This window comes from Hyla sarda, chromosome 12, assembly GCF_029499605.1.
Source record: "Hyla sarda isolate aHylSar1 chromosome 12, aHylSar1.hap1, whole genome shotgun sequence".
NCBI classification, from domain to species: domain Eukaryota; kingdom Metazoa; phylum Chordata; class Amphibia; order Anura; family Hylidae; genus Hyla; species Hyla sarda.
In genome coordinates, this window is record NC_079200.1 from 25641445 (window position 1) to 25657005 (window position 15561).

The 15561-nt window shown below is 44.6% G+C and overlaps 1 protein-coding gene across 2 annotated transcripts in view; it reads left to right on the top strand.

Moving 5' to 3' along the window:
* Positions 1 to 1979: 1979 nt before the first annotated feature.
* Positions 1980 to 15561, top strand: part of STARD3 (StAR related lipid transfer domain containing 3) — a 51537-nt gene continuing 37955 nt past the window's right edge. Inside the window, exons 1-3 of one of the 2 annotated variants that reach the window (XM_056547495.1) lie at positions 1980 to 2578; positions 4441 to 4705; positions 14958 to 15035. In XM_056547495.1, coding sequence (XP_056403470.1) covers positions 4493 to 4705; positions 14958 to 15035 — 291 coding nt within the window. In that variant the 5' untranslated portion in view covers positions 1980 to 2578; positions 4441 to 4492. Of the gene's footprint in view, positions 2579 to 3638; positions 3721 to 4440; positions 4706 to 14957; positions 15036 to 15561 lie in introns of those variants that run through there. The other variant, XM_056547497.1, reaches the window with a different exon arrangement.

Genomic DNA, 15561 nt, shown 5'->3' on the forward strand with positions numbered 1-15561 from the left:
TACAGTGCCAGCCTGAGATTCCCTTATACAGTGCCAGCCTGGGATTCCCTTATACAGTGCCAGCCTTAGATTCCCTTATACAGTGCCAGCCTTAGATTCCCTTATACAGTGCCAGCCTGAGATTCCCTTATACAGTGCCAGCCTGAGATTCCCTTATACAGTGCCAGCCTTAGATTCCCTTATACAGTGCCAGCCTGAGATTCCCTTATACAGTGCCAGCCTTAGATTCCCTTATACTGTGCCAGCCTGAGATTCCCTTATACAGTGCCAGCCTGAGATTCCCTTATACAGTGCCAGCCTTAGATTCCCTTATACTGTGCCAGCCTGAGATTCCCTTATACAGTGCCAGCCTGAGATTCCCTTATACAGTGCCAGCCTGGGATTCCCTTATACAGTGCCAGCCTTAGATTCCCTTATACAGTGCCAGCCTTAGATTCCCTTATACTGTGCCAGCCTGAGATTCCCTTATACAGTGCCAGCCTGAGATTCCCTTATACAGTGCCAGCCTTAGATTCCCTTATACAGTGCCAGCCTGAGATTCCCTTATACTGTGCCAGCCTGAGATTCCCTTATACAGTGCCAGCCTGAGATTCCCTTATACAGTGCCAGCCTGGGATTCCCTTATACAGTGCCAGCCTTAGATTCCCTTATACAGTGCCAGCCTTAGATTCCCTTATACAGTGCCAGCCTGAGATTCCCTTATACAGTGCCAGCCTTAGATTCCCTTATACAGTGCCAGCCTGAGATTCTCTATACAGTGCCAGCCTGAGATTCCCTTATACAGTGCCAGCCTGAGATTCCCTTATACAGTGCCAGCCTGAGATTCCCTTATACAGTGCCAGCCTTAGATTCCCTTATACAGTGCCAGCCTTAAATTCCCTTATACAGTGCCAGCCTTAGATTCCCTTATACAGTGCCAGCCTGAGATTCCCTTATACAGTGCCAGCCTTAGATTCCCTTATACAGTGCCAGCCTGAGATTCCCTTATACAGTGCCAGCCTGAGATTCCCTTATACAGTGCCAGCCTTAGATTCCCTTATACAGTGCCAGCCTGAGATTCCCTTATACTGTGCCAGCCTGAGATTCCCTTATACAGTGCCAGCCTTAAATTCCCTTATACAGTGCCAGCCTGAGATTCCCTTATACAGTGCCAGCCTGAGATTCCCTTATACAGTGCCAGCCTTAGATTCCCTTATACAGTGCCAGCCTTAAATTCCCTTATACAGTGCCAGCCTGAGATTCCCTTATACAGTGCCAGCCTTAGATTCCCTTATACAGTGCCAGCCTTAGATTCCCTTATACAGTGCCAGCCTTAGATTCCCTTATACAGTGGCAGCCTGAGATTCCCTTATACAGTGGCAGCCTGAGATTCCCTTATACAGTGGCAGCCTGAGATTCCCTTATACAGTGCCAGCCTTAGATTCCCTTATACTGTGCCAGCCTTAGATTCCCTTATACAGTGCCAGCCTTAGATTCCCTGTACTAAGCAGTGGGTGTTCTAGGAATAGAGCCAGGTAACCAAACCCCGGCCACACATCAATCAGTACCAGGCCCCGCCCACACATCAATCAGTTCCAGGCCCTGCCTACACATCAGTACCAGGCCCCGCCCACACATCAATTAGTTCCAGGCCCCGCCCACACATCAATCAGTTCCAGGCCCAGCCCACATACATCATACTGTACCAGGCCCCGCCCAAACATCACTGAGCCCCGCCCGCATATACAGCAAACTGCACAAGGACCCGCCCACAAAAACACGTCATACCGACTAGGCCCCCCCCACACACCAGACTGTACAAGGCCCCGCCCACACACCGTACCTTCAACTACGTGAAGGAGGAGCCAACTACGCTGTATCGCCATAAGCCACTCCACCAAGCGCCGCCGCACGCGCACACACGCACACACGCACACACACACACATATCACTGCGCCAGGCCCCGCCCACAAATACAGCAAACTGCACAAGCACCCGCCCACATATTACGTCACAATGACTTGGTCCCGCCCACACACCAGACTTACAAGGCCCCGCCCACAAACCGTACCTTCACCTACAAGAAGGAGGAGCCAATTACGCTGTATCGCCCTAAGCCACTCCACCAAGCTCCGCCCACACACATATCACTGCGCCAGGCCCTGGCCCTGCCCACATATACAACAAACTGCACAAGCACCCGCCCACATATAAACGTCACGCTGACTAGGCTCGGCCCACACACCGTGCCTTCAACAACAATGAGGAGCCAACTATGCTGTATCGACCTAAGCCACTCCCACTGAGTTTGCGTCATCATCGGCATCACCAAGCGACACTTACTGGAAGGCGGAGCCATCGCTACGACCAAAATGCGATTATTCTGAGGACAACCCCCCTGAGGGGAGGAGTTACATAGAGCTGCACCACTAACCACACCCACCAGAAAGCGGGTTTACGCACAGGTCATGTGACGTTCCTGCATCTCTTCCGCCTCCCCTTACTTCCGGGTTGTTATGTATGACCGGTGGAAGATACAAAGTATCGGGTCGTACGTATGGGTGATACCACTGACCGCATACCCGGGGGGGATTCTCTGGTAAGGCTATAAGGGCAGAGCTGTGAATAGGGGAGGGGTGTTTGTCGCTTTTATGTCTGCGATAGCGGGTTCTGTCCTCTATATCGTGATATGGTTTATAGTCGCCTGTAGATTTATGGGTCTTCAGCTGCTGTAGCCACAATGGGACTTCACAAGGGAAAAACAAAAGCTGAGCTCTGGTTGCTAGGGGCAACAGGGAAAGCTCTTCTTTTAGACACTATGGGGGAGAGTTATTAACCCCTTTAGGACTCAGGGTTTTCTGTTTTTTGCACTTTCGTTTTTTCCTCCTTACCTTTAAAAAATCATAACCCTTTCAATTTTGCACCTAAAAATCCATATTATGGGTTATGTTTTGCGCCACCAATTCTACTTTGCAGAGACATCAGTCATTTTACCGAAAAAAAAAATTCACGGCGAAATGGAAAAAACAATCATTGTGCGATGAAATTGAAGAAAAAACACAATTTTTTAGTAAAATTGAAATCTTATCTTTATTTCGTAGCTCCATACGGTTAAAATGATACCCTACTTATATAGGTTTGATTTTGTCGCACTTCTGGAAAAAATCATAACTACATGTACGAAAATGAATACGTTTAAAATTGTCATCTTCTGACCCCTATAACGTTTTTATTTTTCTGCGTACGGGGTGGCATGAGGGATCATTTTTTGCGCTGTAATTTGAAGTTTTTAGAGGTACCATTTTTGGATTGATCTGACTTTTTTATCGCTTTTTATTCTCTTTTTTTCATTGTATAAAAAGTGACCAAAAATACGGTATTTTGGAAAAAAATGTTTGCACGTACGCCAATGACCGTGCGGTTTAATTAACCATATATTTTTTATAGTTCGGACATTTCCACAAGATTCGACACCACATGTTTGATTTTACTTACACTGTTTGTTTTTTTGAGGGGGGAGGTTGGTGATTCTTACTTTTATTAGGGAAGGGGTTAAATGATCTTTAACTTTTCTTTTTACACTTTTTATTTTTTGTAGTGTTATAAACTGATCATTTCTTTTTCAGTGGGAAACTACAAAAACAAGGGATGAAATACTTTTTTTACCTTACTGTTTCTGCACTGTCCGCTTTAGAGCACGTAACTGATCTATGGGACTGTCTTTGTGTCTTTGGTGCTCAGGTGGGTGGCGACATGTTTCACACTCTACGGCACTTCATCTGACCCGTTACGGTATAGGAACAGGTATAGGAACACAGGGATGGACGCTTAGGTGGGCGGCGACATGTTTCACACTCTGCGGCGCTTTGTCTGGCCCATTACGGTATAGGAACACAGGGAGCGTTATGGAACAGGTGAGGTGGGGGACCCTCAGGTGGGCGGCGGCGACATGTTTCACGCTCTACGGCGCTTCATTTGGCCCATTATGATATAGGAATAGGAACACGGAGTGTGATGAAACAGGTGAGGCGGGGGTGGCTACATGTTTCACGCTCTTCGGCACTTCATCTGGCCCGTTACGGTATAGGAACAGGTATAGAAACACAGGGATGGACGCTTAGGTGGGCAGCGACATGTTTCACGCTCTACGGCGCTTCATCTGGCCTGTTACGGTATAGGAACACAGGGAGTGTGATGGAACAGGTGAGGCGGGGGACACTCAGGTGGACGGTGACATGAGCTGGGTGAGTGCTTCATCATTATCTTCCTTGTTCTATTGGATGTGAGCACCACCCTCGTGGTTTAAGGTATAGGTACATTTTCTGACAGCGAGCGGCTTCGTGTAAGTCCATTGTGGATCACAGTTAGTGGTGCCGGATACTTACCTATCTTTGAATCCCATGTTATTGTTTGTCCGCTCTGATGTACACGTGGATATATCCTCTGTTCTGCTCCCGACAGATGGACCGGTGACCACCATTTCTAATGCTGACGGTTTCCTTTACTTGCCAAGATGAGTAAATTCCCAGAAGATTACCAATCTGACCTAGAGAGGAGTCTACCAGCCATCGCCTCCATCAACTCTTCTCTGAGCCAGAGTCTGTCCCCGCAGTTCTACCTTCACCCAGAGAAGCGCAGGGCCATCTCAGACGTGCGCCGGACATTCTGCCTTTTTGTCACGTTTGACCTGCTCTTCATGTCTCTCTTGTGGATCATCGAGCTCAATGTGAGTAAAATGCACTTGGAATCGCACTTTTGTTTTCCATAGGGCTGAATCTAGTCTCTTACTGATGCAGCTGAGTGGAGTTTGTCATTGGCCATAATTAGAGATGAGCGAATTTACAGTAAATTCAATTCGTCACGAACTTCTCGGCTCGGCAGTTGATGACTTATCCTGCATAAATTAGTTCAGCCTTCAGGTGCTCCGGTGGGCTGGAAAAGGTGGATACAGTCCTAGGAAAGAGTCTCCTAGGACTGTATCCACCTTTTCCATCCCATGGGAGCACCTGAAAGCTGAACTAATTTATGCAGGAAAAGTCATCAACTGCCGAGCCGAAAAGTTCGTGACGAATCGAATTTACTGTAAATTCGCTCATCTTTAGCCATAATCATTAGGAAATTGGAACTTGAGATTTGTGCTTTTTTACACAGGCGCATATCTACTGTATTATCTTCAAGGGTACTTCTTGTTTTGTATATAAGTCCCAACTCCCGGAACTCCTTAGTCCACTGATAGAGTGGTAAATGGAATTGCTAGAAGTTCCTCAGACTTACATTTCAAGTCTATGGAACTAATAACAATAGCTCTCTGCTGAAATCTCTGTCCATTTTAACCCCTTAATGACAAAGCCCATTTTCACCTCAAGGACCAGGCCAATTTTATTTTAGCGTTTTCGTTTTTTCCTCCTCGCCTTCTAAAATCCATAATATTTCCTTTATATTTCCATCTACAGACCCATAAAAGGGCTTGTTTTTTGCGTGACCAATTGTACTTTAATGAAACCTCTCATTTTACCATAAAATGTACGGCGAACCGAATTTTTTTTTTTCAGGGAGGAAATTTAAATGTAAAAAGGGTTTTGTTTTCACACTGTACACTTTACGGTAAAAATGACGTGTGTTCTTTATTCTGTGGGTCAATACGATTAACATGATAGCCATGACTAGATACTTTTATATTTTTGTACCGCTTAAAAAAAATCTAAAACTTTTTGTACAAAATCAGTAATCTAAAATCGCCCTATTTTGACCACCTATAACTTTTTCATTTTTCCGTATATAGGGCGGTATGAGGGCTAATTTTTTGCGCCGTCATTTGTACTTTTTTTAGATACCACATTTGCATATATAAAACTTTTAGATCATTTTAAAAAAAAATAAAAAAATAAAATGTGACAAAAAAGCAGAATTTGTGTTTGTTTTTTTTTACGTTTACGTTATTCGCCGTACGGGATCATTAACATAATATTTTGATAGCTCGGACATTTACGCACGCGGCGATACCAAATATGTTAATAAAAAAAATGTTACGCTTTTTGGGGGTAAAATGGGAAAAATGGAAATTTTTATTGGGGGAGGGGATTTTTCACTTTTTTTTATTTTTATTTTTTTACACTTTTTATGTCCCCATAGGACTATCTATAGCAATCCTTTGATTGCTAATACTGTTTAGTGCTATGTATAGGACACAGCACTGCTCAGTATTATCGGTGATCTTCTGTTCTGGTCTGCTCGATCGCAGACCAGAGCAGAAGACCCCGGGAGATGGCCGGAGCCAGGTGAGGGGACCTCCGGCTGTCATGCTGGATGATCGGATCCCCGCGGCAGCGCTGTGGGCGATCCGATCATCCAATCAAAGTGCTGCAATGCCGCAGATTCCGTGATCTGTATTGATCACGGCATCGGAGGGGTTAATGGTGGACATCCGCGCGATCGCGGATGTCGGCCATTACGGGCGGGTCCCCGGCTGATGCTAGCAGCCGGAAACTGCTGTGTATGACGCGAGCACCGCTCCGATGCTCGTGGTCATACACGGGGCGTAAATGTACGTCCTGGTGCGGGAAGTCCCCCCCAAACCAGGACGTACATTTACGTCCATGGTCGTTAAGGGGTTAACTGTCCAGAGTAGGAGAAAATCCCCATAGCAAACATATGCTGCTCTGGACAGTTCCTAAAATGGACAGAGATGTCAGCAGAGAGCTCTGTGTTCCAAAATGAAAATAATTTCCTGTGTAGTTTTCAGCAGCTAATAAGTACTGGAAGCATTAAAGGGGTACTCCCGTGGAAATTTTTTTTTTTTTTAAATAAATCAACTGGTGCCAGAAAGTTAAACAGATTTGTAAATTACTTCTATTAAAAAATCTTAATCCTTCCAGTACTTATTAGCTGCTGAATACTACAGAGGAAATGCTTTTCTTTTTGGATTTCTCTTCTATTATGACCACAGTGCTCTCTGCTGACCTCTGCTGTCCATTTTAGGAACTGTCCAGAGCAGCATATGTTTGCTATGGGGATTTTCTCCTTCTCTGGACAGTTCTTAAAATGGACAGAGATGTCAGCAGAGAGCACGGTGTTCCAAAAAGAAAATAATTTCCTCTGTAGTTGTCAGCAGCTAATAAGTACTGGAAGGATTAAGATTTTTTTTGATAGAAGGAATTTACAAATCTGTTTGACTTTCTGGCACCAGTTGATTAAAAAAAATAAAAAATAAATTTCTACCGGAGTACTCCTTTAAACTCAGGACCCCAGTGCTGCAGGGGAACAGTGCTAACCACTGAGCTGTGCTGCCCATAAATGTGTGATTTGTTTTTTTGGGAGTCCAATGTCGGATGTTCCCCTTGTAAACAGTGCAATATGGCATCTTTCTTTGGCACTTTTGCTCCGAGCACCTTTTGAGGAAAGACTTACTTCACACTGGTCATTTCCATAATGATTTCTGTGAGATTTGGTACCATTTCGTTTCATTTAGATCAGGATACATTGCTTTTTGGTAGCAATTCGTAATGACTCATTACTCCAAAGGCCATGAAAGGCGCAGTGACGTGGGATTTTAATAGCACATTAATTTAATTTAATAGCACTTCAATTCACTCTTATTTTATGTACAATAAAAGTTAAAGGGGTACTCCGCTGCTCAGCGTTTGGAACAAACTCTTCCGAACGCTGGAGCCAGGAGCTCGTGACTTCATAGCCCCTCCCCTCATGTCACTCCCCGTCCCCTCAATGCAAGTATATGAGAGGGGGCATGATGGCTCACACCCCCTCCCATAGACTTGCATTGAGGGGGCGGGGTGTGGCGTCATCAGGGGGCGGGGCTCTAACATTACGAGCTCCCGGCTCCAGCGTTTGGAACAGTTTGTTCCAAACGCTGAGCAGCGGAGTACCCCTTTAAGTTGAACAATTGTATATAGGGTTTTTGCTCCACCGGGCATTGTGACTTTGGAGTAATTGTTTATATACTGTAACAGAGCTTTGCCATACAGTGTTTATATACTGTAACAGAGCTTTGCCATACAGTGTTTATATACTGTAACAGAGCTTTGCCATACAGTGTTTATATACTGTAACAGAGCTTTGCCATACAGTGTTTATATACTGTAACAGAGCTTTGCCATACAGTGTTTATATACTGTAACAGAGCTTTGCCATACAGTGTTTATATACTGTAACAGAGCTTTGCCACACAGTGTTTATATACTGTAACAGAGCTTTGGCACACAGTGTTTATATACTGTAACAGAGCTTTGCCATACAGTGTTTATATACTGTAACAGAGCTTTGCCACACAGTGTTTATATACTGTAACAGAGCTTTGCCACACAGTGTTTATATACTGTAACAGAGCTTTGCCACACAGTGTTTATATACTGTAACAGAGCTTTGCCACACAGTGTTTATATACTGTAACAGAGCGTTGCCACACAGTGTTTATATACTGTAACAGAGCGTTGCCACACAGTGTTTATATACTGTAACAGAGCGTTGCCACACAGTGTTTATATACTGTAACAGAGCGTTGCCACACAGTGTTTATATACTGTAACAGAGCGTTGCCACACAGTGTTTATATACTGTAACAGAGCTTTGCCATACAGTGTTTATATACTGTAACAGAGCTTTGCCATACAGTGTTTATATACTGTAACAGAGCTTTGCCACACAGTGTTTATATACTGTAACAGAGCTTTGCCACACAGTGTTTATATACTGTAACAGAGCGTTGCCACACAGTGTTTATATACTGTAACAGAGCTTTGCCATACAGTGTTTATATACTGTAACAGAGCTTTGCCATACAGTGTTTATATACTGTAACAGAGCTTTGCCACACAGTGTTTATATACTGTAACAGAGCTTTGCCACACAGTGTTTATATACTGTAACAGAGCTTTGCCACACAGTGTTTATATACTGTAACAGAGCTTTGCCACACAGTGTTTATATACTGTAACAGAGCTTTGCCACACAGTGTTTATATACTGTAACAGAGCTTTGCCACACAGTGTTTATATACTGTAACAGAGCTTTGCCACACAGGGCCCATGCGCCCTAGCAGAGGACAAAACATGTGAATATATGGCAGATCATGTTTGCTATGGGGATTTTCTCCTGCTCTGAACAGTTCCTAAAGTGGACAGCAGATAGCACTGTGGTCATGACAGAAGAGAAATCCAAAAAGAAAAGAACCCCTTGCAATCTCTAAACTGGTGTCCGAATCCCCCCAGAGCAGGGTTGACATGCCCCCTCAATGTATTCTCTATGGGAGTGTTGGAGACAGCCGGGTACACCGCTTGTGTAGATCGGGTACTTCCATAGAGAATGCATAGTGGGAGCGCTGTGTTCACAGTGAGATTTGGGGTGCTGTTCTGGAGATCACGAGGGGGGGTTGGGTCTCCGTGGTCGGGCTCCCTGCTATCAGACGAATATCCCCCACCCTGTGGATAGGGAATACATTTTTTAAACGGTGAGTTTTCATTATATCAAAAAAAACAGCACTGCCCAAAAGAGTGAAGTGAAACATTCAGCTCTGCTTTACCTGTATGTAGTTTCCTTGTTCTATTTTACTTCCTGCTTAACAGTTGTATACGTGTCTCCAGGCTAAAATCTGTCCGCCCCGAGTTTATAGGCTTCTATGGTAATGAAAGGTTTACCATATTAAACCGCCCGTACATTAAATGGTTGTCCCTGGTTAGTAGTGGTGATTTCCTCATAAACACCATTTATCTAAGCGTGCATGCTATTTTATTAGGAAGAAGATAAGTGGTGGCCAAAATTAGAGATGAGCGAACTTACAGTAAATTCGATTCGTCACGAACTTCTCAGCTCGGCAGTTGATGACTTTTCCTGCATAAATTAGTTCAGCTTTCAGGTGCTCCGGTGGGCTGGAAAAGGTGGATACAGTCCTAGGAGACTCTTTCCTAGGAATGTATCCACCTTTTCCAGCCCTCCGGAGCACATGAAGGCTGAACTAATTTATGCAGGAAAAGTCATCAACTGCCGAGCTGAGAAGTTCGTGACGAATTGAATTTACTGTAAGTTCGCTCATCTCTATTTTACATCTCTATTGGCTGTGACATCACGTCTCTTGTCTCAGAGGCAGTGCCTGGCACAGAATGCCGGGGGCTGCACCAAGATCGCGGGGCTCCCCAGTGGCAGGACCCCTGCAATCATACATCTTATCCCCTATCCTTTGTATAAAGCCGGAATTCCCCTTTAAACACCTGGATTTGTGGATTTTCTGCCATTCTTTTCTGCAGATCCTCCCAAGCTCTGTTAGGTTGGATGGGGACCATTGGGGGGGACCATTTTCAGCTCTATCTCTACAGCTCTTCGATTGTGTCCAAGTCAGGGCTCTCGCAGGGCCACTCAGACACTTTACGACTTACCTATGTAAAGGAGGCCTTACACCAAAAACAGTGTTATGTAGGATGTTCTTTAACCCCTTAAGGACGCAGGACGTAAATGTACGTCCTGGTGAGGTGGTATTTAACGCACCAGGACGTACATTTACGTCCTAAGCATAACCGCGGGCATCGGAGCGATGCCCGTGTCATGCGCGGCTGATCCCGGCTGCTGATCGCAGCCAGGGACCCGCCGGCAATGGCCGACGCCCGCGATCTCGCGGGCGTCCGCCATTAACCCCTCAGGTGCCGGGATCAATACAGATCCTGGCATCTGCGGCAGTTCGCGATTTAAATGAACGATCGGATCGCCCGCAGCGCTGCTGCGGGGATCCGATCATTCATAACGCCGCACGGAGGTCCCCTCACCTTCCTCCGTGCGGCTCCCGGCGTCTCCTGCTCTGGTTTGTGATCGAGCAGACCAGAGCAGGAGATGACCGATAATACTGATCTGTTCTATGTCCTATACATAGAACAGATCAGTATTAGCAATCATGGTATTGCTATGAATAGTCCCCTATGGGGCCTATTCAAGTGTAAAAAAAAAATGTAAAAGTAAAAAAAAAGTGAAAAATCCCCTCCCCCAATAAAAAAGTAAAACGTCCGTTTTTTTCTATTTTACCCCCAAAAAGCGTAAAAAAACATTTTTTATAGACATATTTGGTATCGCCGCGTGCGTCAATGTCCGAACTATTAAAATAAAATGTTAATGATCCTGTACGGTGAACGGCGTGAACGAAAAAAAATAAAAAAAAGTCCAAAATTCCTACTTTTTTAATACATTTTATTAAAAAAAAATTATAAAAAATATATTAAGTTTTTTATATGCAAATGTGGTATCAAAAAAAAGTACAGATCATGGCGCAAAAAATGAGCCCCCATACCGCCACTTATACGGAAAAATATAAAAGTTAGAGGTCATCAAAATAAAGGGATTATAAACGTACTAATTTGGTTAAAAATGTTGTGATTTTTTTTTAAGCGCAACAATAATATAAAAGTATATAATAATGGGTATCATTTTAATCGTATTGACCCTCAGAATAAAGAACACACGTCATTTTTACCATAAATTGTACGGCGTGAAAACAAAACCTTCCAAAATTAGCAAAATTGCGTTTTTCGTTTTAATTTCCCCACAAAAATTGTGTTTTTTGGTTGCGCCATACATTTTATGATATAATGAGTGATGTCATTACAAAGGACAACTGGTCGCGCAAAAAACAAGCCCTCATACTAGTCTGTGGATGAAAATATAAAAGTTATGATTTTTAGAAGGCGATGAGGAAAAAATGAAAACGTAAAAATTAAATTGTCTGAGTCCTTAAGGCCAAAATGGGCTGAGTCCTTAAGGGGTTAAATCTCAACCTTTTATTACATAAAGAGAAAATAGTAGTATTTTTGTAACCTTTGGCGGTTCCACGGTATATAACAGTATTCCCCCCCCCCCCCCCCCCCTTCCCCAAAATTATCAGCCCAGCGCTGTCCCCATCGGGGTACTACTCACGGCACCTGCAAGCGCTGCCTCCTGATCCTCCTGTTTGTTGCGGCCGACGGCGCTGACACACTCTATACTGTGCGGTATCCCTATACTGTACCCCTATGCCCGGGCTGCAAAAGGTAAACAAACTAAACTAACGCATGTTCCGACGTCGGCCTTATCACCGGCCGCAGCGATGTTCCGGCTCAGCCGATGATAGGTTGAGCCCACTCTCATGTAAGAAGCCGGCTTCTTACATGACAGTGGGCTCAGCCTATCACCGGCCGAGGCGGAACATCGCTGCGGCCGGTGATAGGCTGACGGCTGTCCGACGTTCCATTCCCTGCTAAGCTTGATCTGGACCGACGTGGGAAGGTGAGTTAAAGTTTTGGATACAGTATAGAGCAGTGTTTTGCAATCTGTGGACCTCCAGATGTTGCAAAACTACAACTCCCAGCATGCCCGGACAGCCAACGGCTGTCCGGGCATGCTGGGAGTTGTAGTTTTGCAACATGTGGAGGTTGAAGACCACTGGTATAGAGTGTCAGCGCCGGCAGCCGCAACAATCAGGAGAACGAGGAGAGCAGCGCTTGCGGGTGACATATGTGAGTAGCAGCGCTGGCTGATAATTAATTGGGGGAGGGGGGCAGAACAGCGCTCGAGGGTCACATATGATTAGTTCCCCGATGTGGGGACAGCGCAGGGCTGATAATTCATTCATTCCCGAGGGGGAGGGGCCAAACCGGTATTGCGGTATGGGTTAAAATTCATATCGTGCAGCACAACAATTTCAGTATTCGGTATGAACCAGTATACCGCCCAGCCCTAGGGGGTCAGTTGTCTCCCAATATATGAGCCGTAGCCCTGCATCACTATAATCGTTGAGTGATTCTGCCCTAAGGAGCTTACAATCTATGAAACCGTCCAGGTTATTGTTTTACATGTGACACTGACGGATGGGCTTCACTTCTCCGCTTCCGGCCTTGCTCTGATAAGTTTATTCATCATTATGAAAGGTAGAAATTGGGATTTAGAGTGCGGCAGGCGCAGTGCCCATCCATCTATCACTCTGTAATACTCTGACTAACACAGTTAGTATTGACTGCTTTCTGGCGGGGTCCACAGAGGCAATAGTAGGGTCACATAGAACAACGGTGCTTGAAATCACCAGAAAAGGTTCTATTTTCGTCTTTCCTATTGGTAAAAATGTTCTCTATTCATTGTAAAGCTGATAGACAACCAATATGGCCAACACTATAGATTCCATGGGGTGCCAGTTGTGTAACTTTATGGGTAGGACTGACACATTGCGGTAAAAGTAGGTTCTTGTTGGTCGCTGTAATGACAATTAGAGATGAGCAAACTTACAGTAAATTCTATTCGTCACGAACTTCTCGGCTCGGCGGTTGCTGACTTTTCCTGCATAAATTAGTTCAGTGCTCCGGTGCTCCGGTGGGCTGGAAAAGGTGGATACAGTCCTAGGAAAGAGTCTCCTAGGACTGTATCCACCTTTTCCAGCCCACGGGAGCACCTGAAAGCTGACCTAATTTATGCAGGATAAGTCATCAACTGCTGAGCCGAGAAGTCCATGACGAATCGAATTGACTGTAAGTTCGCTCATCTCTAATGACAACCACACTAGTTGCACCCAGCTTTCCCAGAAGGTGGCTGTATGCAATTGTAATAATTTTGACAAGACTTGTTAGGTTATATTAACCTATTAGGTTAAAAAAACTAAACAAAAACATGGCTTCTTTTTCCTAAAAAACAGTGGCAGTTCAGCTTCATTTACATAAATAGGTCTAAAGGGGTACTCCGGTGGAAAAAAAAAAGTTATCAACTGGTCACAGAAAGTTAAACAGATTTGTAATTTATTTCTATTTAAAAATATTAATCCTCCCAGTACTTATCAGCTGCTGTATGCTCCACAGGAAGTTCTTTTCTTTATGAATTTCTTTTCTGCCTGACCACAGTGCTCTCTGCTGACACCTCTTTCCATATCAGGAACTGTCCAGAGTAGGAGCAAATCCCCATAGAAAACCTTTCCTGCTCCGGACAGTTCCTGACATGGACAGAGGTGTCAGCAGAGAGCACTGTGGTCAGACTGAAAGGAAATTCAAAAAGAAAAGAACTTCCTGTAGAGCATACAGCAGCTCATAAGTACTGGAAGTATTAAGATTTTTAAATAGAAATAATTTACAGATCTGTTTTAACTTTTTGGCACCAGTTGATTTAAAAAAAAAAAAAAAAATGTTTCCCAGTGGAGTACCCCTTTTAATCTTGCATTTGTGTGAATGGGTCTTCAGTTGACCCATTCACACTGCAAACATTTAGGCAAAATAATAATAAAATTTTATTTTTATTTTTTTGGGAATTACATGTGGACTGCATTGCCATCAATGGGGACGACGCGGCTTACGCGACCTGGAATATCTCCAGGCAGAGATAAAGGACTGACCTACCAGGTCATCCGGAGCACTTCTCTGGCTTGTTGTAGAGGAGGCTTCCTCATTCAAGGCCCTCATCTAACTTACAATTTAATAAAAGGGTATTTATTAACTTTTTAGTAATGATTCTGATGTATACAATGCATCTAACCCAGAATATGAGACTCTCCATATTAAAGGGGTACTCCCATGCCCGAGCCTTCTGAAAATCAGGTCCAGAAGGCTTGGAGCGGCGGCGGTCTGCCCCGCCCCTCTCGTGATGTCACTGCCCCGCCCCCTCTCGTGATTTCATGCCAAGCCCCCTCCATTGATGTCTATGGGAGGGGGCATGACGGTTGTCACGCCCCCTCCCATAGACATCAATGGAGGGGGCGTGGCATCACATCACGAGTGGGGGCGGGGCCGAGACGTTGCGACTGCCATCACTGCTCCAAGCCTTCTGAACCGGATGTTCAGAAGGTTCAGGCACGGGAGTACCCCTATAAAGGAACTAGCAGACTACACCTACCCAGCATTCCCTGATACCCTGTGGCCACAAGTTGGACCCCACCACAAGAAGCTGCAGGAGGACATCACAAGCTGTATTCATGTTCAGTAGATCGTGTACTGTTTGTTACATACAAATGACTCTCTTCTTTCTTCTTTCCATAGACTAATAATGGGATTCGGAATAATTTGGAAAATGAGGTTTTGCGATACCAGTTCCGCTCCTCGTTCTTTGACATATTTGTAAGTAATAGAGCTTTTCCTCCTGATCGGACACTATGTTCCTTGAATTCTAAATCAAAAGAGAGCATACTGGGGGAGATTTATCAAATCCTGTGCAGAGGAAGAGTGGTGCAGTTGCCCATAGCAACCAATCAGATTGCTTCTTTCATTTTCCACAGGCCTCTTTAGAGGCCTGTGGAAAATGAAAGAAGCAATCTGATTGGTTGCTATGGGCAACTGCACCACTCTTTCTCTGCACAGGATTTGATAAATCTCCCCCACTGTGTGTAATTCACCGTCCTCATACACAATTGTTCCCTATACATCCTCTATACTTGTAACCCCCGGGTCTCATATCCCCAGAGCTCAGTTATATATCCTTTCCAAGAACATGAGTGAGATCAGCCATAGGTTATGACTCTTCTTGTGGTAGGTTATGACTCTTCTTGTGGTAGGTTATGACTCCTCTTGTGGTAGGTTATGACTCCCCTTGTGGTAGGTTATGACTCCTCTTGTGGTAGGTTATGACTCCTCTTGTGGTAGGTTA